Below are 23,715 nucleotides of genomic sequence, written 5' to 3' on the forward strand. Positions count from 1 at the left end.
ATAAAACTTCCATTGAACGTAGCGTGGCAACATGATTGGTCATTGAACATGCTTTGAACATCTATAGCTATTTGAAATATACTTTTCATTGCCAGATGTCATACGATATATATAAGCGCTTTTACTTAATAAGACCTCAATATATAATGCGAGGTGCTATTCTAATTTCTATATCTCGTTTATGATTTGAATTTCAGAACACTTTGTGTTTATTTTAACCAAACATGGGGTAAAAGGTAAAGGGTAAAGCTAGGCGATGTGTGTATATAATCATACCATCATCTGTATTACCGAATCAAAAAGTTTTCAAGTAACAAGGTGTCAACCATAATCATTTACAATCCAAAATGTATATGCTATTCTAATCTCCATAAAAATCAACAAATCATTCAAATTAAAACCAGTCCTCTAGCCCCCATGAAACTCGGATAAATTTCAAAAAGTCATGTAATTTATATAAATTCTGGGGGAATATATTTTTGCGCAAAAAAAGAAAACAAATTACTCTAAAAAGACAAATTTCGTAAACACCGATGAGCTAACTAATTAAATTACTTGATTCGGTAATTGTTTTGCCACATTTACTCCGGAAAATCTTTGAAATTTCCGGTGCATTAATTAAAATATGATTATGTAAGTAAAGTTAAGAACATGCTTGAATATTTGAATAATTGATAAAACGCTTGAAATTAAACCTCAGAGGCTCAAAAATATACTCACAAAGTCTTCTCTACCTACTCATTATAATGAGCTATAAATTATCCGAAAAAAAAAGTTCAAAATTTCTCAATTTTATCAAAGGGGACCATCAATATTTTAATTCAAGTTCAATTTTAAAAACTTTCAAATTTCCAAATTTTTTTTTTGCTCAAATTGCTTCGAAAGATACAATGCTATATTCATTGAGATAGAAAATGCTTACAAATATTTTTAATAGGGCTAAAACTTTTTATTTGTGGTACAAAAAATTAAATTTTAAACCTACAGGTCACGTGAGAAAATCAAAATTTGTATACAGATCAAGCTGAATTAAAAAGATTAATTTTTATTCAATCGAACAAGTCTAGAAAATTTATTGAAAAGCTGCAAAAGTTCATGAAAAATATTGAAGAATATCATCGGAAGTATACGAGAACAGTACTGTCTTAAACTTTCACACATGACAGGGACACTTTATCTTATCAATATTAATCAGTGTTTGTAATGAAGGAGTGATTTTCCATTATAGATATTCTGAAACTATTGAAAATCAGATCATGCAATATATATATGTTTCAATTAATAGTTTGATCTCAAGGGGCTTAATATATTTATAAAGCTAATCAAAATATATTGAAAATACAACCATTGAACATTGTTTTGATGAATTTTAACACGGTGAGTCCTTAGTCTATTGAGCTTGAGATAATAATTATTTGCTGATGCTTCTTTCTTCTGTTCGTTACCACCAGTATTCACAAGGTTGAATACAATGTGGCTCTTTAGCAACAAAATTTGGATCGAAGTTTGAGGCGCTTCCATGGGGAAATTTCAGTTCAATAAAAAGCCTATTTGAGTGCTTGAACGTTGTTGTCAGATAAATTAACTTGGATCAATGGTTCTTATCAATGGTGATTGTAATGGGTGAACTTGTAGCATAAAGAATGGGATAAAATTTATTAAACAACTTATAGACACATTCACTTGGGATTTACATCCCTGTATATAGTTTTTTAGATCATAATCTAAACACATCTATACTTATTGACGCAAGCTCTAAAAGCCATGACATAGAATATCATATGAGCCCAATATAACCAGTGATACTGTGATACTTTCTTATGTATGAGCGTTTACTACTAGCTAAATGCTTAACTTGTTAACCGAACTATTTCATATATTCATTCATGATTACTTCATGGTTGTAACGTCACTATGAAATTCGTCTCGTCATGAGAAAATTCTATAATTTTAAAAGCTAATTTAGTTGAGTATATGGAATATCTTCGTTGTCTTTATTGTAGAGCCTAGTGGTTGTCTTGTCTTTATTGTAGAAACTATCTCTCACTAGATAACGATAATGCGATGATGGAATGATAACTTAATTTGAGCATCAGAAAATGGTCTCATAAACTTTCAGAGCATGTTCAAACCTTGAGTTTTTCCAATTATATTCAATGGTATCTGGCCTGGATGAGCTCATTAAGATTTCAGAACAAACCCCTTAGATTTGTCAATTACTTTCACAAATGTTAGAAGTAGCGAGCTGTTTGTTAATGTTAATCAATGTTTGAAACGATCAGCATACTGTCCCAACCGTGTGGGGTTTATCCGAGATCTCAAAAATCTCAAAATTTTAAAGACAAATAAAACAGCAAAAATCTGATCAAAAGTACTAAAGACTTGATTCTTACAATAATTCAGGCTTGAAAATAGTCCCTAGCTTTTTAGAACTTCAATTTCATGAACTTTTCAGCTTTTTATCTCAAATTTAGAGTTTATGCTGCTCAAACCAGACAGAGAGAATTGGGCCTTTGGGAGAAAAAAAAGAAACAAGAAACACGCGCAAGTGGTTTAGCGGTAAAATTCAAAGTTGCCATCTTTGAGCCCCCGGTTCGACTCCGGGCTTGCGCAGGCTTTATTTTTTGCCTTTATTTCCCATTTTTTTGCTTTTAAATCATGTTTTTACACCATAATATGTTGTGAACAAAAAAAACTGCTTCACCGAAGATTCGTGCTGGCCTATTCAGATCTGATTCTTATCTAAGTTAGGCTCAAGGTTATTACCTTTTTTTGAAGAATTTGAGATTTATGTCCGAGGTTAGATAAGCAATCAGTGCAAGGGCGCGCAGGTGCTAATATTGAATATATACCATAAATTTATAGACATGAGCTGATTAAGGTTTACCTTAAAGACATTATAATTGTTGTAACTAATATGGGTAGCTATTGCACGGATGTATATTGCAAGTATATACACATGAGCTTCAATTAGTGCTGGTCAAAGCAACGTAATTCATTTTGAGGACGGAAAAACGTATATCGCACGACGTTAAACATTATATTATTACAATACATAATAAGAGTAATCTGATAGCTTATTACACTAAATTGCTGATAAGCTTAATAAGATGTTTGAATGTATAATGCATATATGTATTAAATTAAATCTTCCCATATCATACTCAATTTCTCATAAATCATATATATAAATTCCTTAATACTTATGTTAATAAAAGTAGGAAAAGCCAGCAAAATCAATTGATCACAGTCAGCTATAAGAAGGTTCAACATGCCCATCATCATCCTCCCATTCATAACAACGACCATACCAAGTCCATTTAACACATTTTGGTTCTTTAGTAGGTGTTGGTGTAGAAATTTCTGAAGTTTTACTAGAAGTTGAAGTACTAATTGTTGATTTAGAATTTTTATCATCTTTACCACCTTTACCTTTATCATCAACATAATTCCAATTAAAACAATCACGACATGGTGGTGTATCAATACATGGTGCAGTATCATTATAAACTTCCAAAATTTCATCAATAACTGTATGTATCCTATGATTCAACATATTTACATGCCATCCTTTATCAGTAACAACATCATAAACACATTGTTTCCCACTATGACATTGAGTTTCCATAGCATAACCAGCAACTGAACATGCAGAACTAGCACCATTACAAACTCCCATGAAAATAGGATCTGCAGTATGACCAAAATGCCAGATACCTTCCATATATTTTGGTAAACCTGGTGGCATTGGTAAATGTAATCTCTTTGTGGCTAATAATTCACCTGGTGCTTCAAATGATACAGCAGGAACTCCATATGTTCTACCTATAAGACTTGATAATGCACCACCTAATGAATGACCAGTAACCCAAATATTTGAATTTGGATATTGTTTAGTAACATTTTTATAAACATCCATTGCAGCTTGATAATATCTATCTTTTTTAACTAATTCTCTTTCTAAACATTTTTGATTACATGTATAAGATTTTTCATAACAATCACAAACTGTAGTCCACATATAACTAACACGAGCACAACAACATGAGAATAATAAGTTATCATTATTTTTATCTTCAACAGAAGTTGTGTCATCACCAGTATTACCTAAATATGAAGCACTTGTTCCCTTATAAGCGATAACAACAGTGGAATTATCATCACTTACAAAAATTTGACCTCGAAGACCAGTACCATTCCAACCATGACTTGTGGATTTATTCCAACCAACATCTCTCCAATCACCAGTTTCTGGGATTTCAACATATGCATTTGAAGACATTAAAGCTAAAGTTATTATAGTTTCTTTATCAGTTACATTTGGTGCAATAATTTCATCATCTTTCCAATCTAAATGAATTTTAGAAATTTCTTCTGAACCAACTTCTCTTGCATAGTTTAAATATGATTCAATGGACTCTGGATCTCTATCAGCTAATCTTTTCAATGTCATTTGATTTGAATTAAATGGTAATTCCACAGTCCATGGTGATTGATGTTTATATTTCACAGGCCAATCATACTGTATATTATTCAAGTCCATAGTGTGTAATGAATTTGTTTCAATGAAATTTGGTGTTATATCAAGTACCTTATGTACTTCTTCTTGACCTGTAGTACCTCTATGATATACATGCCTTAATCGTAGTTTATTTTTATTCTTCTTTTGCTGTGTTGTATCTTTATTTATAGGATAAATTGGTAATGGATCGAAAACCCAAGCTGAAATGCTCTTTGAATTCCTACTAGCAACCAGGTGTATCACCAGTATCAGTATTGATCCTAAAGTTGTGGCAAAATATAGTATGGAACGGGTCTTATTTCTTCTTGCTAGGGGAGGCAATTTTTCGTCTTTTGAGCCCATTTTTGCACGAAAAAACACACCAGATTCTCACAGAACAGAATATTTAGTCTAAAGTAGTATCAATAATTAATAATAGCTTGCAAATACCAGCAAATATACTTTGAAATTGATTGTTGAGAGTATCAAAATCTTGATAGCGATTTGGTTGTTTTGGTTTAAATCTTGTTTTTTTTAAAAGCCAACATTTTTATGTCAAAATAATTCGCGTAAAATGCGTCATATAAATAAGATTATGAAACCAGGATTTCTAGAAATTAAATTATATTTACTATTTTATTTATTTATACAGATTATATCACCATGTCCATCCTTGTACATATCCTCCTAATAAAGTATCGAAATTTTCATATTCCAAAGCAACTTCAGTTTTCAATCTTCTAGTATTTTCACTTTGTAATAATGAAGCATATGACCAATCTAAGAAATCTTCCATATTATAACTTTGTTTTCTAAAAGGTTGACTGAAAATTTTAGCTAATGTAGCGACATTTGGATGATAATGAGATTGTAAAGTTTCTAATTCCCATAATGAACTTTCAATGGCTTTAGTTTGTAAAGGATCTAATTCTTTATCATTATATGGATCAGTATAATCATCTGAAACTGAAGTATTTTGTAATAAAATCATACAAGTTGGATGTTTTTTCAATAAATTATAAATAAAAGGTATAATTGAAACAACTGCAGATGGAGAACTTGTTATTGATAAACGTGCCATTTTCTTAATAAATGAAGCAACTAATTGAGATGGTAAATGAGTTGATGAAAGGAAAATATCTGTTAATCTTAAAAATCTTGATCTATATTTAACATGAAATAAATTTTGATCAAATAATGAATATAATTTTGTATAAAAATTTGGATAATCTAAATTATATTTTTTAATTAATTCAAATAACCCATTTAATGATAAAATTGCCACAATTCCACCCATTTCATATGAATCTGTTAAAAAATCCATTAATTTTGTTGGTCTTGCGAAAAATGGAATGATTCTTTTATGTAAAATTAATAGAACAGTTTTGTATTGATTATTATTTAATTCAGAATTTAAGAAATGTAACCATTTATTTTCAAATGATGATTTATAATGAACTTGATTATTAACAATTGAAGGTAAATTTGAAACAAATGTTTTTGGTTCTTCCAAAGATTCTAATAAAAGATTTTTTTCCTTCATTATAGTTAAAAATTTTGAAAAAATTGATTCATTGTTAGCTGATTCATTTGAAAATTCTTCAATTGGTAATTCATTAACAAAATAAAATTGTAAATCTTGATATTTTTTATAATATTGATCAATAAATTCATGAACAATTATATTTGAAGTTGTACCATCTCCTAAAATTTCACCATTTTGAGATTTTAAAATTGAAATTATTAAATTTTTATAAGTTTTAGTTGGGAAAAATGGATTTTTATCATTATTTGATGATTTTGAACTAGTAGCAAAATGTATACTTTCTAATTTGATTAATTTTAAATAAATATCTAAATTATCCACTATTAATGAACAATCAAATGATATATTTTCTAAAAGAAACAATAAATTGAATTTAAACATTTCATAAACATGTTTTAATTTCTTAAAATCTGATATATCAACTTTGGAAGGATTAAATAATTCTAATTCAAATAATTTTTCAAATATTTTCAATAATTGGATATTTAATAATCTTGCAATAGGTTCATTTTGATTTAATTTTTCCTCTGTGTTTAAATTTTCTAGTAATGGATCATATAAATTAATTAATTCATTTAATTTTGGGAAATTCAATTCATTTATATTTTCCAATATGGTTTGACAAGTCTTTGTAATGTACTCTTTTGATAACTTTGGACCACTACCAGCGTTTTTGGAAACCTTCTTCTTGTTCCCAGCTGGAGATTCACCGGTGATACTACTTCTTTTACCCATACTTCTAACTTAGTTCCTCTAAAACAACAAATCAAGTTCTTTATCAGTAGTATTTATTTAGTTATCAAATACAATAAATTTTTTTTTCAGCTCATCGGTCGCGAATCGCGAATTTTTCAAAATGTTGTTTTTTTTTTTTTTTTTGGAATCTTGGCTCATTTTACACTATATAAATTTAAAATTTCATTAAAAAAAGTATGAAAAGAATGAAAATTTCACTATTTTTACTGGGATTATTGGGTTATTCATTAGCTGATAGAACTTTTAAAAGATGCGAATCAATTGCAGACCCAAAGTTAAGCGATAAACATCAACCAAGTATAGATATAATAAACGTTGAGCAAGATACACATGTTATATTATATCATATCATAGATCTACCAAAGACAAATATTCCATTTCATTTTAATGATCAATATGATTTCAAAAATGAGGATTTAAAGTTATGCACCCAAGATTTAATAGAATCTGGTGTATGCTCAGCTGAAGAAGGATTTACATTAATAACTGATCAAAATACAGAACTAAATGATATAATTGTGAATAAGATTATTAAAGTTGGTGAAACTTTCCATTATCCAATTGGAAACCCTGGTGTATTTTGTGCTATTGGTTATCATGAATTCTCTTCCTATAAGCCACCATTGAGTATCATCCATTCACAACCTTTTGGATTCATAACACTTGAAGAGCATATTTTCAAAAACATTCTTTACTATTTCAACTTTCTTTGTGTTGGGTTATCAATTATATTTATAATATCAAAGAAATTGAAAGAACACAATAAATTTTCCACAAATACTAAAAATCAATACTTAACTTCAACACTAGTAAATATTTTGCTCATTTCATTATCATCTTTTATCATTAATATAAACCAATATTTGGTTTTGATGTTAAAAGAAAGACGTGATATAGTCAATGAAGGGAATACATTTTATACCTGGGCTATTATACAAACTATTCTAATAATTAACTTTGCAATTAGGTTTGTTAGATCGAGTGATATTTATGCAACTTGTTTGAACTTTAGATCATCATCAGAGATTAAACTTGATAAAAGTTTCCACTTCTTTACCGTTTTAGTTATATTATATCATCTTGGAACACTTCTTAAAGATTCTGGACAATTGAATACCATTGGTATTGAAAGTTTGAAATATCCAAGTGGGCTCATTATCTTAGGTATCATATTCAAAATTTCTAAAAAACCATTGAATGACAATAAATTAGATATGCATTATAGATTAAGATTTCAAAAAACAAGAAGATTAGTGATGCTCACTATTATTGGGGCTTGGATAATACGTGGTATTTATAAAATTGTCAATAAATTCATTCAAAGTTTTAAAATTGGTAATATAAATATTAATGATATTTCAAAATTACAATATAATCAATTGAAGACTATTTTAACTTTAGAAGAAACTGCTAAATATGATGTTCTCTCAGTATTTATTAATAGAATTGATTACTGTGCTCCTTTAATAATATTTATCGGTTCTTTAATCATTTGGAAAGGTGTTAGATACGATACTTTGAAAGAAAGTAATGGATCAATAGATCAATCAACTAAAAAAGTTGAAGATTTGAATAATTTAGATGATAATAAAATTTCATTAGATAACTTGAAAGCCAGAAGTCAGACGAATAATATTAATTTAGATTATATATAAATTAGTCTATAACTATAACGTAAATATATGAGTTTTCATTTAGATCCATATATATGTTGTAGCCCGCCAACGCGAACGACCCGCCAATGTCAAACCTTGGTGGGCACCTGCCCGCCAACGTCAAACATTCGTGGGCACCTACCCACCAACGTAGAACCTTGGTGGGCTGCCTGCCAACGTTTTATATAGCACTATATATAGCTGTAACTCAATTTAACTCTTGATATTATGGGATTTAATCAAGATTCATAAACCACATCCATACGTCAGTTGAATGAAGTTGTTAATATATTGCTTGAAGAGCATTTATTATATCAAATAGCCAGGCGTTGGTCGTTTTTGATCAATGGCCATCAATCTGTTTAGACGCATGTTGAGCGTTCAAATTTATAAGTTATTTAGTTCATGATTCCTATCTATTAAACTATAGTTATGAGTTATAGCATGTATAAGCCAGGAATTAAGCAACTGAATTTTGATGACTAGAGCAGATAGAAGACAGTAAGTAGTCATGGTGGTGATGCTTTTAAATTAACAAATTAAATCATCGAAAAGATCATATTGCTAATCTAGCATAACATTCAAAGAAGAACGTGATATTTATAATATATATCTCGATAGAGATGATACGTTAGATAAATCAATTATAAATGTTAGACATGTCACTGTATCAAGCTTTATACATTAACCATGATGCTTGTAAATATGATGCAGTATCGATAGTTTTAATTAATACATCATTGAATGGAAAGTCGTCAATCAATTAATATCGACATCGCAATATACTTCTGCTTATAATGACAGGAGCTGTATTTATTTGGCCTCGTTAGCATATAAGCTAGATATGTATAATACTTTGAGTGTAATATTTTAGCTCAACATTGTATATATAAATTAAAACTATACTAAAATGTCATCTTTCAATTTGATCATGTAGTATAAAGTACTTCATAGATCATGGAAACCAATACAATATTATAACTAAACTGAACATCAACACCGCATTTGAAGTCAAACATAATTAATCAGCTAGTGTTCAAAGCAGCCTCAGTCATAAAGACATATATACCTTTATTGTTTTATAAAAGATTAATGACAATTTTATAGGTTTTATATAGTGCTATATAAAACGTTGGCAGGCAGCCCACCAAGGTTCTACGTTGGTGGGTAGGTGCCCACGAACGCTAAAACGTAGGCGGGACGGTGCCCATGAATGTTTGACGTTGGCGGGCAGGTGCCCACCAAGGTTTGACAATGGCGGGTCATTCGCGTTGGCGGGCTACAACATATATATAAGATTCCTGGGGTAGTCGCGAATTATTAATTTTTTCAGCTTTTCAATTTCAATACTTGATAAAACTGAAAACAAATCCATTGTATTCTAATCTTTTCATTCAATTATTAGAAAATCATGACAGAATATGCTCCATTACCTTCAAATGAACTAATATCATCAGTCCATACGTTTGACTTCCTTCAATCTTCATTAAAATCACCAAATTCAAATGTTAAATCAATGTTTATTTTATCATTCAAATTTAGTTCAAAACAAATTATAAATGGATGGGAACAACAAGATTCAAATGTTACCAAGATTAAAATTGAAGATGGTACAAAATATTTGAAAATTGCTGTGAATTTAATTCAATCAAGTTTAGATTTAACTAATGAACTTGAATTAATTAGATTAAGATTTGAATTAACAAAAGAATTATTTATTTTACCTGATTTGGAGAAGGATATTGGTATTTTAGTTATTTTAGATAAACAAGATTCATAATTTATTAAAATATTGACTGATGAATCAGGGGCTGGCTTCAAGTTTGCTATGATATCTGATTAGATCAACTTATTAAGCTCTACATTTGCATTAATGTTTCTGTATCATATCTGAGATGAAAATGTTTAATGGTATAATTCAATAATTAAGACTCAAAAGATAAATAAGAGGTATATTAATTGAGCTCAGATGAATTATTTTGAGCTACAAAATATATCAGTTTATTCATTGCACTGTTGTGATATACAAATTAATAATGGAGAAGCTTGATGTGTATCTCCAAAGCTTTAAAATTTAAAACTAGATCAAAGGTCAGTATTAACATATAGCTGTTTGTTTCATAGTTACAAAGTTAAAAAAATACATCAACTTTAATCAATACACTAAGTATAGCTAAATGTAGTATTTAGACAATTTTAGCTTCAAACCTTTATCATCAATCATTACATATCATAGGTGTGTATAGCTGCAATTCTTCTGAGGACCTACCTACTTGATCTTTTGATATGAAAGCTAGAAATAGAGAATAGATAATTAACTGCTTATCAATAAATTTCTGAAAAACGCAACCACAACATCAAAAAGACAAATAGAGTACAATTAATTAGATCAAACGATAGAAATGAATAACTTTGAGTATTGTGATTTGTAAGCAGTTACATAAGCATTACACACACTCAGAGAAACAGGCCATTTTCCAAAATAAAAATTCGGGCGTGTGGCGTAGTTGGTAGCGCGCTCCCTTAGCATGGGAGAGGTCTCCGGTTCGACTCCGGACTCGTCCAGTATTGGTCAAAAACGCCGAATTATTTTTTTTTGCTTCTTGTTTTCTCATATTGAGGATAAAAGAACTATAAGTATCTTTTTTATCATATAATACCCATTATCCATCCGTTTCTCTGCTAACGACTATTCAATTCAATATAGTAGTTTTAATTTATGCCTAGTAAAATTTCTATGAATCGCTAATAAATTCGTGGGTGTACATGAAAATTGAAACTTAACGGATTTAAATTAGTAAATTGAAGCATGAATCTCATAACAGATTAGTACCAGACTAGTATGATAATGAGCTAGAGGTCAAAGGATGCAGTCATATAATTTAAAGATATAGTGCTACTGAGTCCAATGAAACTTGTCTTAATAGTAGTTCTTGGTTAGAGCTGAAGTGATTTAAAGTATATGGTTATACGTACATTGGAGATATCGATGATATTTTAAATTCGTGTTTTATCGGTGGTAAAAAGGTTGTTTATAAACTGGTATCATAAGTTCTTGGTAAGAAAAAAGTTTATTATGAGGTGCATTAACTTATTATGGAAAATATCTAAATCTTGTACTAATTTGGGTACTTATCGTATATTTCGGGGTGATCAATAACTGTTGTACTTGAAGAACGGTTAAATATATATATACCATTGATGTTATCCAGATATTTAAGTTGCCATTGTTTACTGCTCAGTGCTCGCCAGAATATCAATATATCATATAATGAAACTCTCATCAACTATTATTACAACTTTTTTAGCCACAGGTTTAGTACAAGCTAGTCCAAAAGCTATTCCAGGTCCATCTCCATTAAAACATGGTTCTTCATATGCTAATTCTATGGGTCCATTAACATTTTTATATCCAGAAACAAGACAATGGAATGCTGATAATGATAATACTGCACCATGTGGTTCAAGTGCACAAATTCAAAATAGATCAGAATTCCCATTAGATGATGGATTTATTGCATTTATTGCTAAATATATTTCAACAAAAGTTAAATTATCAATATCTTATAATGAAAATCCAACTACACAAGATGATTTTGATGAATGGTATAATGGTAATGTTTCAGATGAATTACATATTGGTCATACTTGTTTCTTTATGCCAGATCAACCAAATTCAATTAATGAAGGTGATGTTGCCACAATTCAAGTTATTTATCAAAATGATGATGATGAAGATCAAGCAAATTCAGATGGTTCACCAAGACAACAAGATTTTAATGAAACTTATTATGCATGTGCTGATATTAAATTTGTTGAAAAATCAGTTTTTGAAGTTAGTGATTTAGCATTCAGTTGTTTTAATGCAACAAATGATGATTATTATGCAGAATCTGATATTGATACTGCTTCAAGTGTTGCAACTTATGATTCATCTCAAGTTTCAGAAGCTCAATCTGTTCAAAGAACTGCTTCTCAAGAATCATCTGGAGCATCCTCAGCAACAGCTTCATCATCATTATCATCGTCATCATCATCTTCTTCATCTGCTGGTGCTGCTGCTCTTGGTGCTGTTTTGAGTAATCCAGTTGTTGGTTTCACAGGTGTTTTAGCCATCTTTGCAGCACTGTTATAATCTTTTAGATTCCACACAAAAATTAGCTCTTTATAATCCTCTGTATTTAGCCAATAATATAATAATAATTTAAACTGAGAAAATATTGTAGAACTGATACAATTCTTCAATAAATGTGAATCTGTTAATATCATGGTTATATTGATTACATAATTCCTGACAAACAATTTCCAATCCAATCAAAAATGGAAAAAAAAAATCCGATTTTATTCGAGAAATTGAAAAAACCATAACTGATTACAAGGGAAATTTAACAAATTAGAAAGATTACTTGTTATAAATTGATTTGATTTGCTTTTGAATTCATTTGATTTTCTTCATACTGTCCTCGTTATCTCAATATTCTTCAAACCAATAGCATTTTGCATTAAATTTTTCAATTCAAATAAGGATCTCTATATCATATCCTTACAAGACATAAACATCAAACATATAAACATAAAATTATAATATTCACATAATGGGAGCTTCAGCATCAAAACCAACAGAAACAAAAGTCTTCACTCCACAAACACCAGTTGATTTTAGTCCTTCTTTAGTCTCACAATTGGAAAAATCTGTGGAGACTGATTATACACGTTCTCAATATACAGAAAAATATTTAGAAGATAAAGTTAATGAAAAATTAGATGTTTTATTAAAAGATTCTCAATTAAAATTTGATGAAACTTTAAAAAATTCTATATTAAATAAAGATCTTGAAAAAGATTCAAATTTATCAACTTCTAAAATTGATGAAAAAATTTCAATTTTACAAAAAAATTTAAATAATAAAGAATCAAAATTTATTAAATTATCTGATGAATTAATAAAATCAAAAGAATCTGTTTCTTCATGTTTAATTCAAAATAAAGAAAAACCATTAAATTGTTGGGATGAAGTTAAAAATTTTGAAAAATTAGTTAATGAATTAAAATAAAAATGATATATATATGTATTTACGATAAAATTAAACATTATAACTTACAAGAAAAATCATTGTAAAAAACACATATATATTTGTAACATAGCTATCATTTTCTAGTCTATTCTAAACCAAAACCTTTATAGATCAAGATTAAAGCACTATCACTTTCACCACCACCTGATAAACTTTCAATTCTATCTTTATCAACAATGGAAATTTTATCATCATTGAATCTCCACCATTTATTATCATCAAATTTATCTTTAACAAATGCTTGATAATGACCAGAATCTGCTGATGAACCTTGATGTGTAATAATTGCATTTAAATTATAAATTGATGAAGGATTTTCACCTGGTGATAAATTTTTTGGAAATTTTTCTTTAAATTCATCAAGATATTTATTATATTGTTTATTGAAAAAATCTTCTTCATCTTGTTGATTAACATGTTTTTTTTGTTTTTTAAAATCACGTTCTTCTAATTGTTGTTTTTTTTCAATTGATCTTAATTCATCTCTAATTTTAGTTTTTTCTTCACGATAATCATCATCTAAAACATCAGCTAAATCTAATTGGAAAGGGAATTGAACTTTTCTTAAAATTTTAGATTTTTTATTTGTTGATCTTTTCCAAAAAAAACGAACAAATTGCACAGTTAAAATTGATGGTAATTTTGAAATTTTTTTATTAATATCATATTGACAATTTTTATTTAATTTTTCACTATGTTTTTCAATAGTTTCATTTAATGATTCCAAGATACCATTTTTTAAAAAATTTGTTGAACCTGTAATATGACATGAAAGTTTTAAATCTTCTTCATTTTTGAATTGTACATCAGATTCATCTTCTTGATTTTTAATTGTTGATTTGAAATTAATTGTAAAATCTTGAATAAATTCATCACCCAACACTGTTTTCAAACTTAATAATAATTGAGTGAAAGCTTCCTCGGCATCTTGTTGCTTATATGAACCATATTGATCACGTTCATTAAATTGTGGATATAAAACTCTAAGACTTGTAATTAAATTATTTGGAACTATAGATTCTTCTTTTTTATTTCTCAATTGATTAAAAATTTGTTTCAATTGTAATACAAGATGTTCATTTGTACCAATTTCACCAATTTTTTGATTTGCTTCTAAAGCTTTATGTAAACTTGGAATACTATATAAAGCTTGAATTGAAGAATTTAAATAACATGTATTACCTAAATTTTCAAATCCAATTGGATCATTTGAATAAGATTGTAAACTTGATTCATCTAAATCTTCTTTAAAAATTGTATTAATTGGTGCAATTGGTAAATTTAATTCAGGTGAACCTAAAACCATAATAATTTGATTTGGTTTCAAATTTAATTGAGAAACAACAACATCATTTTGTAATTGACCAGTTTTTAAAAGAATTTTCTGTCTATCAATTGGAATTTTGGTTAAATTTTGAATTTTTGTCTTGAAAATTAATCCAGTATCTGAAGGATCTAATTCCAATGGGTATGTTTTACCAGAATTTTTAATATTAACACTGATGCTCATTTTTGGATCGTAATTTTTTAGCAGCCTATTTCTTTCTATCAGCACAATAACCTAAACCAATCACCAGCACAATAACCACCAGCTCAATTGACCTAATTAGCGTCCAATTCGATTCTGATCTTAATTTTGTTTTGTTTTGATTTCGTTGATTTTGATTGCCACCTGCAAAAAATTAAAATCTGATTTTCTTCGCGAATTATACCGCGAATTATTCAGAAAATTGTTATGGGACACAGATATATAAGTAAGAATTTACGGAAATTACAGGAAAAATGATGGAAATTGAGCTAAAATTGATAGAAAACTACTAGAAATTGGTGAAAAATGTCATAATAAAGCCATATATATTGCATATACCAACTCACAAGATAAACACAACTTCACCTTCCTCTATTTTAACAAATTGATCAATATGATCTAATGCTAATCTTGCTGGAGTGAAATCCATAGCTATTGTTTTCAAATTTTCTCTATATTCAATGAATTCTGCATTAAGAGTATCCAAATTGAATTCATCATCCAAGTATAATTCATGTTGGGAAATTTTAATTTGTAATAATAAAACAATAACCACTGAAATAAATGATTTTGTTGAATTTGAATACCAAAAACAATTACTAAAATGTTCCACTGTTAATGTATTTATGAATCCATTATTGAAAAATTGAATTTCATTGAAAAGTTTCTTAAAAATTAATTTGAATTTCATCAAGAATTCATCATATGATAAAGTTTCAGGATTTTCCAATATATAATTTAAAATTCTTCTATAAATCAAGAATTTTAATGTGAAAACCATTAAATTTAATGGAGCAGATGAAATTTCTCCAGTTGGTTTAATTAATGAATTTGATTTAATTTGTTCTGGTAAATTTTGATACCAATGATCTAAATTTGTTAATAATCTTGAAGTTTTATTTAAAATTATATTAAAATCATCAAATTTTAAACTTTTCAAATTATAAATTTCATCTAATGTATCATTAATATGATAAGAAAGATGAATCATTTTAACAAAGATTAAATTCCCATATAATGATTGTTCATTTTCATCATCATCTTTTGAACCTTTTATTGAATGACTTAAAATGTAATTATTATCATGATCACTTGTCTTTTCCAAAAAAATTTCCTCTTCTTGACTAATTTTAAAATCACTAGAATTAATTTCATTTAAAATCCAATTATTTGATGATATTCTTGAAGGACGGAATTCTAATAATGAATAAATTTTATCCATTAATATTATTGACCAAGTTAATAATTTTCTTGTTTTCCTTTCCCAATTAGGAATTGTATGCCAATCTTCACTATTATGATTTAATCCTAATTCTTCACAAATTGTGATTAATTGACTTATAAATTTCCAATCATTATTTTGTCTTAATAAAATTTTAGAATTATTTTCTCTAAAATCATAATTTATTAATAGGATTAAACCTTGACATGTTGTAAATTTTGGTGGTAAATTTGTTAAATTATCTGCATAAAGTACCCTAAGCATTCTTTCTAATTTATGGAAATTTGGTTTTGGTTTAGTTTTTAAAAAATCATCAATATGCCACCAACTTAAAGCTTGTAAATAAATTGCACAAAGTAAAATTGGATCAAATTCTCTATGAGTTCTTGAATATTTTTCCAAGAAAACAGGTTTACAAATAACTGGTAATAATGGATGAACAATTTTGAAATATAAATTAATTAAATTTAATCCATATGGATAAACAATTTTTTCAATTTCATCAACTTGTTTATATGATAATTTTATTGATTCTTCATTATCATTAACAATTTCAAAAATTGAATCATTATTAATTTTCCTTAATTTAATAGAACTATCCACTATAATTTGTTCTTGATTTATAAATTGTGTTGATGATGTTGATTCTGGTGATGTTACTTGTGAATTACCATTACCTAAATTATTATTATTGAAACTTAATAAATTTTTTTCAATAACTGAAGTTGGACCAAGAATTTTGGAAGATTTTGGACCTTGTAATGATAATGTCTTTTTCATAATAGTTGGACCTTGATAATTATCATAATCTCTTATAGGTATATTTGTTCTTATTTTAGCATCATTATTAGTATCTAATCCACCACTAAAATTACATATAAGATCCTTTAAAGTACATTCTGTACAATTTTTAGAATTTCTTGGTATAATACATGTTGTTCTTCTATGATTACAATTATCACAAGTTTTATGTTGTTGTAAATCTTTTGGATTTGATGAAACTAATTGATTTGTAGTAAATTCAAATTTACAATCCATTTGTCTCTTGGAACATTCCATACAAACTTTGGAACCTTCTGGTATTGAACATTTTGTTCTTCTTTTCCTACATCCATCACATGGTCTAAATCTTGATGATTTTTTTGAAGTTGGTTTTTTGGAAATCTTTTTAGATGAGATTGGTTTTGTTGTTATTGTATTTTTTGCAGATGATGATGATGAGATTAGATTTGGTGTTGAATTACCAGTGGAAAAGCCATCATCTAATGGTGAGTTTTCTGGTATTGGAGTATTGACATTTGATATGGGGGTCTTTGATGATGAAGTTATACTAGAGTTATCATTATTGTTTATATTATTTGTTGAATTTTCATCATGGGTATTAATGGGTTGATTATTGAAATCATTTGTACCGTTAGAATTTGTAGGTAAAAAATCATTGAAATTGTCATTGAAATCATAATTTTGATCCATTTCTATATCCTGATGATCCATTTTAACGACTGAGATTGATTAGATATTGTGTAGATTGAATTAAAATATACGATGCAGGGAATCTGCTTCAACTTTCCAAAAGTGCTTATGCAATTGAAAAATTTCAATTTGAGTCTTCAATTCGCGGATATATTAAAAGGCCGATGAATTAAACATATTTAATGTGAGGGATTTGTGCTAGAAATAAGTAAGTAAAGATATCAAAAAGTAGGTTTATGAATGGAGTATGAGTGTATTATTCGATACCAGTTTTTTCAGTGTAAATTGGACGCTTCATCATGGAACTAGTACAATATTAGAGATCTTGAAAGATCAAGTAATCATCAGATGCAGAGTCTTATTGAACCAAACAATAGGATCTTTTTTTAGATGATGCTCTAGCTATTCAATATAAAGATCAATGATTTACTGATATTAACTTGAGTAAAGATTAATATCTCATTATATTAACTCAATTGACCAATGAGGAAACTCGAAACACTGCACAACTCAGCACACAATGGTCCAATTCAAGCCAGAATAACTGTGTTGAAATCCTCTAGTCTTGTATTATTCATTTATATTATTATATAAACAATAAACTCATTCAAATACCCCCTTTAATATCGATTCCAATAAATCTAATTACAATTCTCTTTTCTTTTTTTTGTGCCAAAACGTTTATCCGTCAAAAAGAAAATCAAAATTAAAAAAAAAAAAAATTTTGCAAATCGATACGAAAACTACAAAATTTTGTGAAATCAAATTAATAAAATTACTTCATTTTCCAATAAAAAGTTGATATGAATTGAATCAAGAATCTATTCATTCATATTATAATAACAATATTCATCTTTGTATTTGAAACTTTTGGATCAAAGCGAAAGAAATCAAATATTGTTAATCTATAATGAGTTTTAAAAAAGATGATTTCCATGAATCTTCAAAAAGTATAGATAATACACCAAATTTATCTTTTGAAATTGATAGAGATCAAAATCAATATGAACTGGATGATCTGGATGCTTATGATTCCAAAAAATCTGTTAAAAAACCATTAATCACTTCGGATTCAAGTGATTCTGAAAGTTCAAGAGATGATAATATCACCAATGATAATACAATTGCTACTGGGATCCAAAACACTTCAGCGCTTAAACAATTTTGGTATTATAAAAAAGTCATTTGTCTATGTGCTTTGATTTCATTAACAGGTTTCTTGTTTGGTTGGGATACTGGTGTTATTGGTGGTATAATTAATATGAATTCTTTTATAACTAAATTAGGTCATGAAATAATAATAGATCCTTTAGATCCATCTAAAACAAAAATTATATTGGAAAGTTATAAAACTGGTGCTATTGTATCAGGTTATCATATTGGTTGTATCACTGGTGGCTTTACAATTGCTAAATTAGCTGATACTTTGGGTCGTCGTTATCCAATTTTAATTTCAATGGCAACATATATCGTTGGGATTTTGATTCAAATATCTTCAATTTATACCGGTTGGTGGATTCAATTTGTATTGGGGAGATTTACCACTGGTTTATGTATTGGTAGTGTTGCTGTACTTTCACCAATGTTAATTTCTGAAACTGCTCCAACTGTTATAAGAGGTAGTTGTGTTTGTCTTTATGGATTAAATATTTGTGGTGCTATTTTTTGGGCAAGTATCACCGTTTTCCAATGTAAAGAACATTATCCAATGACAAATATTGAATGGATATTACCTTTAGCATTGGGGATACTGGCTGCTTCAATTGCAAGTGTTGGTATCTTATTAACACCTGAAAGTCCAAGATATTTAATTAGTCAAAATGATTATATTAATGCAAGAATTTCATTACAAAAAATTGGTGATTCTGATATTGAAAAAACTCTTAATTCTATCCAAGAAAGTTTATTATTAGATTCAAATGCAAATGAATTACCATTTACTGAGATTTTTAAAAAAAGATATATTAAAAGAGTTATTATTGGAGTTTTCATGATGGTTTTCCAACAAATGAGTGGTATTGATTATTTTTTCTATTATGGTACTGCATTGTTCAAATATGCTGGTGTGGAAGATTCTTATTTCACTTCAATTATATTAGCATCAGTTAATTTCTTGGTTACAATTCCAGGTATCTATATAATTGAAAAATTAGGTAGAAGAAAAGCATTATTAATTGGTTCAGTTTTATGTTTCATTTCATTATTTATTTATTCTACAGTGGGGACTTTTATGTTAGATGCAAATGCATCATCACCTGAAGTTAATAAGACACCAGGTATGATTATGGTTATTTTCACATGTTTATTTATTATTTCATTTTCTCCTTCATGGGGTGCATCTGCTGGTGTTTTCGTTAGTGAATTATATCCATTACATATCAAGAGTTCAGCGGTTGCGTTTGGTATTGCTTTTAATTGGGGTTCAAATTTTTTCATTGGTTTTTGTACACCAATTATAAGTGAACAAATTGGTTATGCTTATGGTTATGTTTTCACTGGGTTTATGTTTATTGGGTTTTGGTTTGTTTATTATATGGTTCCAGAAACTCAGGGGATTTCTTTAGAGCAAATTAGTGCATTATTTGAGAATTAAGGGATAAAAATTATTTATAGATGTATAGAGATCTAGGGAAAGATCATATCACTAATTTACACATCTTAATATTCATATACTAGATGTTGATTTGGCTAAACCATGTACGATATATATAGATTTACGAGATTTTCTAATCAGTAGTATCTCTACAGGTTATAAGCTAGTCATATAACTTGACACTTGACATCTATTATACAACCGTTCATAGCTGATAGCTGATAGCTGAATCCTGATCATATACTTGCAGCCTACAGCCAACCTCTAATTCTAGAACAACAAGATTCAACTTTCATCCCTGGACCCTCAGCGCTTAAACGTCCAAATTATTGTCTAAATGTCCAAATTTCTTGCATAAAATGTTTAAAACTGTTTGAATTTTCGTTTGAATTGTCTCAAAATTTCCAAATTTCCAGGGGTTTGCAGTTTCCGGATTTGGTAATTGTGCGGGATGCGGTGCTACTGAAAGCGTTCATGGCTCCGCAACTCTGAATAGGAAAGTGCTTGAGATTTGAAAAAACCGTTGTTTAAATTAGAAATTGGTTCCTAATGGGTAATTATAAGCATTTAAAAGTCACTTATTGATCTTGGTATACAAATATTAATATGCTCTTGAGAGAATCTATATATAATACTCCATTGTTTTCAACATGTTCAAGATTTCATTTAATAATCAACTGATTATACGATCAATATAATGTCATATTCACAAAGTTCCACGTCAGATACTCAAAGTTTCAACTCAATAAATCATAATATTCATAATCCAAATATTATATCTAAAGTTGATATTGATCTTGAAAAAAATGAAGATCAAATCATAAATGACCCTGCAACTGTATTAAAAGTTGATTTAAAACAACTATGGTCTTTTAGAAAAGTTATATTGCTTAGTGCTATAATATCATTTGCTGGGTTTTTATTTGGTTGGGATACAGGTATTATTGGTGGTATTATTCAAATGGATTCATTTTTATCAAGATTAGGAGATCCAAAACCTGGATTAGAACCAGGTTCCATAGTATTTAAACTTGAGAGTTATCAAACTGGATTAATGGTTTCAGGGTATCATATTGGTTGTGTTATAGGTGGATTCACTATAGCAAGATTAGCAAATACTTTAGGCAGGAAAAAACCAATATTGATTTCAATGGCGGTATATATCACTGGTATAATTGTTCAAATAACAACTAGTTTAAGTGGGAAATGGTATCAATTCCTAATAGGAAGATTTATTAGTGGTATATGTATTGGAAGTATTGCAGTTTTAACTCCAATGTTTATATCTGAAACCGCTCCAACTGAAATTAGAGGTTCATGTACTTCATTATTTCAAATGAATATTGTTTGTGCTATTTTCCTTGGTGCTGTTACTGTTTTTGCTTGTAAAGAAATGTATTCAAATAAAGCTGAATGGATAATTCCATTAAGTATAGGGATTGGTGCTGCTCTTTTAGTATGTGTTGGTATATTATCTACACCTGAAAGTGCACGTTATTTGGTTAGTATTGGTGAATTTGATAAAGCTAGAGATTCTTTGCAAGAAGTTGGTGATCCTAATCCTGAAATTCAATTGAATATACTAAAAGCTAAAATTAAACTGGATAATAATGCTTCAAAAACACCATTTTCATATGTTTTCCATAAAAATTATAGGAAAAGAGTATTTATTGGTATAGCTTTAATGACTTTCCAACAGATGAGTGGTGTTGATTATTTTTTTTATTATGGTACTACATTGTTTAAATTTGCAGGTATTGATGATTCATATGTTACTTTAATAATTATTACCACTATTAATATACCTGTTTCATTATCAGGAGTTTATGTTGTGGAAAAATTAGGTAGAAAAAAATCATTATTAATTGGAGCTGCTTTATCATTTATATGTTTATTTATTTATTCAATAGTTGGAACTTTGAAAATTGATAGAGATGCATTAGATCCAAAAGTTAATAGAGTTCCAGGAATAATTATGGTTTTATTTACTTGTGGTTATTTTGTTAGTTTTGCACCAACATGGGGGACATCAGTTGGTGTTCTTGTAAGTGAACTTTATCCAATTCATATTAAAAGTCATGGTATGGCTTTAGCTTATACTTTTAATTGGTGTTCTAATTTTTTCATTGGATTTTGTACACCAATAATTACAGATCATATTGGTTATTCATTTGGATTTGTATTTACAGGTTGTATGTTTATATCATTTTGGGTTATTTTATTTTTTGTACCAGAGACCCAGGGTGTTTCTTTAGAAGAAATTGATACATTATTTGAAAAGCAATAATTGATGTGTATAAATCATTATTATGTATTAATTCAATCATCCGTTTTCAATCTTTTCCTATGTAGTTTTTTAAGAATTCGAAAATGAGGAACTTAATTTCATATAGAAGTTAGCTGCTTGGGAGTTAAACAAACTCTACAATATCTTCACTATGAATATCAATTACATATATGTAAAAGAAATAGATAAATAATTAGCCAAGTTTGAATCGAATTATTTAGACGATCTAACTCAAAATGTATATATCAATGATTCAGAATATCCGAAACTTTATTCAGTTTTTTCAAAAATTTATAATCTTCACAAGTTTCACCATCACACTTGGTAAATGATGTAGCATTATTGAAATCCATCATATGAGTCTTATCACCAATACAATATAGTGTTTTTACTCCAAGTTTGTTATGATGAATTTTGAGTTTATGAAGCCTTTCAATTTGTAATTTTAAGTCATCAATTTGGTTCTCTTCAAAAGGTTTATATCTCAGTGTGTCCTTCTTTGGAATTTGAAAAGCAATATATGGACCAAGATTTTTGTATTCACCATTTAAAATAGTAATTCCATAGCCCTTTTTCAAGATTGAAGGGATCCTAATAACTTGTTCAGATGATTGCTTTGAGTTGTAAGACCTGATGATATCCAATATATTCAACTTCTTCTTGTGACTTTTGATCAATTTGGTTACATTATGGTTAATGTGTCCATCCTGAGGAGCAACCTTTAGTTCTTCAAATGGTGATACCTTCAAAAACCAAGATTTGTGCTCTTGAAATAAATTATACCCTTCAATAACAACCTGAAAAGTCTCTAAATCTTGTTCACCTAATGACACATCATAATCTTGAAAACTGTTCTTGAATTCATCAACACCACATGCCAATTTAAACATACTTGAAGCTGATGTTGGAGTTTCATGATAATCATAGGATGTAAGAAATATTTGGTCCAATGCTTCGTTCTCAATGCCATGACCTTCTGGTTCAATAGATGCATCATCATGCTCATCAGAAAGCTTAGATCTTTTGAATGGTGGTTCTTCATCACAATCAGAGTCCAAAGAAGGAATACAACCACTTAA

At 28.5% G+C, this 23,715-nt stretch overlaps 10 protein-coding genes across 10 annotated transcripts; 6 read left to right on the forward strand and 4 right to left on the reverse strand.

The window, feature by feature from the left end:
- Positions 1–3,250: 3,250 nt before the first annotated feature.
- ATG15 (triglyceride lipase ATG15) lies at positions 3,251–4,864 on the reverse strand (the record flags this gene model as incomplete). Its single annotated transcript, XM_011278520.1, has 1 exon — positions 3,251–4,864. The coding sequence occupies one exon, from the start codon at positions 4,862–4,864 to the stop codon at positions 3,251–3,253; it is 1,614 nt and encodes a 537-aa protein (XP_011276822.1).
- Positions 4,865–5,159: 295 nt separating this feature from the next.
- Positions 5,160–6,782, reverse strand: NOC4 (ribosome biosynthesis protein NOC4; the record flags this gene model as incomplete). The annotated part of the gene is made up of 1 exon (XM_011278521.1): positions 5,160–6,782. One exon carries the CDS (start codon positions 6,780–6,782, stop codon positions 5,160–5,162), a length of 1,623 nt encoding a protein of 540 aa, XP_011276823.1.
- A 197-nt stretch (positions 6,783–6,979) lies between these two features.
- On the forward strand, positions 6,980–8,458 carry BN7_909 (uncharacterized protein; the record flags this gene model as incomplete). Its single annotated transcript, XM_011278522.1, has 1 exon — positions 6,980–8,458. One exon carries the CDS (start codon positions 6,980–6,982, stop codon positions 8,456–8,458), a length of 1,479 nt encoding a protein of 492 aa, XP_011276824.1.
- A 1,411-nt stretch (positions 8,459–9,869) lies between these two features.
- On the forward strand, positions 9,870–10,238 carry BN7_910 (uncharacterized protein; the record flags this gene model as incomplete). Its single annotated transcript, XM_011278523.1, has 1 exon — positions 9,870–10,238. One exon carries the CDS (start codon positions 9,870–9,872, stop codon positions 10,236–10,238), a length of 369 nt encoding a protein of 122 aa, XP_011276825.1.
- Positions 10,239–11,729: 1,491 nt separating this feature from the next.
- BN7_911 (copper acquisition factor BIM1-like domain-containing protein) lies at positions 11,730–12,593 on the forward strand (the record flags this gene model as incomplete). Its single annotated transcript, XM_011278524.1, has 1 exon — positions 11,730–12,593. The coding sequence occupies one exon, from the start codon at positions 11,730–11,732 to the stop codon at positions 12,591–12,593; it is 864 nt and encodes a 287-aa protein (XP_011276826.1).
- A 460-nt stretch (positions 12,594–13,053) lies between these two features.
- MIC19 (Mic19p) lies at positions 13,054–13,512 on the forward strand (the record flags this gene model as incomplete). Its single annotated transcript, XM_011278525.1, has 1 exon — positions 13,054–13,512. One exon carries the CDS (start codon positions 13,054–13,056, stop codon positions 13,510–13,512), a length of 459 nt encoding a protein of 152 aa, XP_011276827.1.
- Positions 13,513–13,618: 106 nt separating this feature from the next.
- On the reverse strand, positions 13,619–15,043 carry UBP6 (ubiquitin-specific protease UBP6; the record flags this gene model as incomplete). Its single annotated transcript, XM_011278526.1, has 1 exon — positions 13,619–15,043. One exon carries the CDS (start codon positions 15,041–15,043, stop codon positions 13,619–13,621), a length of 1,425 nt encoding a protein of 474 aa, XP_011276828.1.
- A 361-nt stretch (positions 15,044–15,404) lies between these two features.
- On the reverse strand, positions 15,405–17,777 carry BN7_914 (Zn(II)2Cys6 transcription factor; the record flags this gene model as incomplete). The annotated part of the gene is made up of 1 exon (XM_011278527.1): positions 15,405–17,777. The coding sequence occupies one exon, from the start codon at positions 17,775–17,777 to the stop codon at positions 15,405–15,407; it is 2,373 nt and encodes a 790-aa protein (XP_011276829.1).
- An 889-nt stretch (positions 17,778–18,666) lies between these two features.
- KHT6 (Hexose transporter 2) lies at positions 18,667–20,349 on the forward strand (the record flags this gene model as incomplete). The annotated part of the gene is made up of 1 exon (XM_011278528.1): positions 18,667–20,349. The coding sequence occupies one exon, from the start codon at positions 18,667–18,669 to the stop codon at positions 20,347–20,349; it is 1,683 nt and encodes a 560-aa protein (XP_011276830.1).
- Positions 20,350–21,046: 697 nt separating this feature from the next.
- Positions 21,047–22,636, forward strand: KHT7 (sugar porter family MFS transporter; the record flags this gene model as incomplete). Its single annotated transcript, XM_011278529.1, has 1 exon — positions 21,047–22,636. One exon carries the CDS (start codon positions 21,047–21,049, stop codon positions 22,634–22,636), a length of 1,590 nt encoding a protein of 529 aa, XP_011276831.1.
- Positions 22,637–23,715: the final 1,079 nt, after the last annotated feature.

This window comes from Wickerhamomyces ciferrii, contig 00017 (assembly GCF_000313485.1).
Source record: "Wickerhamomyces ciferrii WGS project CAIF00000000 data, strain NRRL Y-1031 F-60-10, contig 00017, whole genome shotgun sequence".
Classification (NCBI taxonomy): domain Eukaryota; kingdom Fungi; phylum Ascomycota; class Saccharomycetes; order Phaffomycetales; family Wickerhamomycetaceae; genus Hansenula; species Hansenula ciferrii.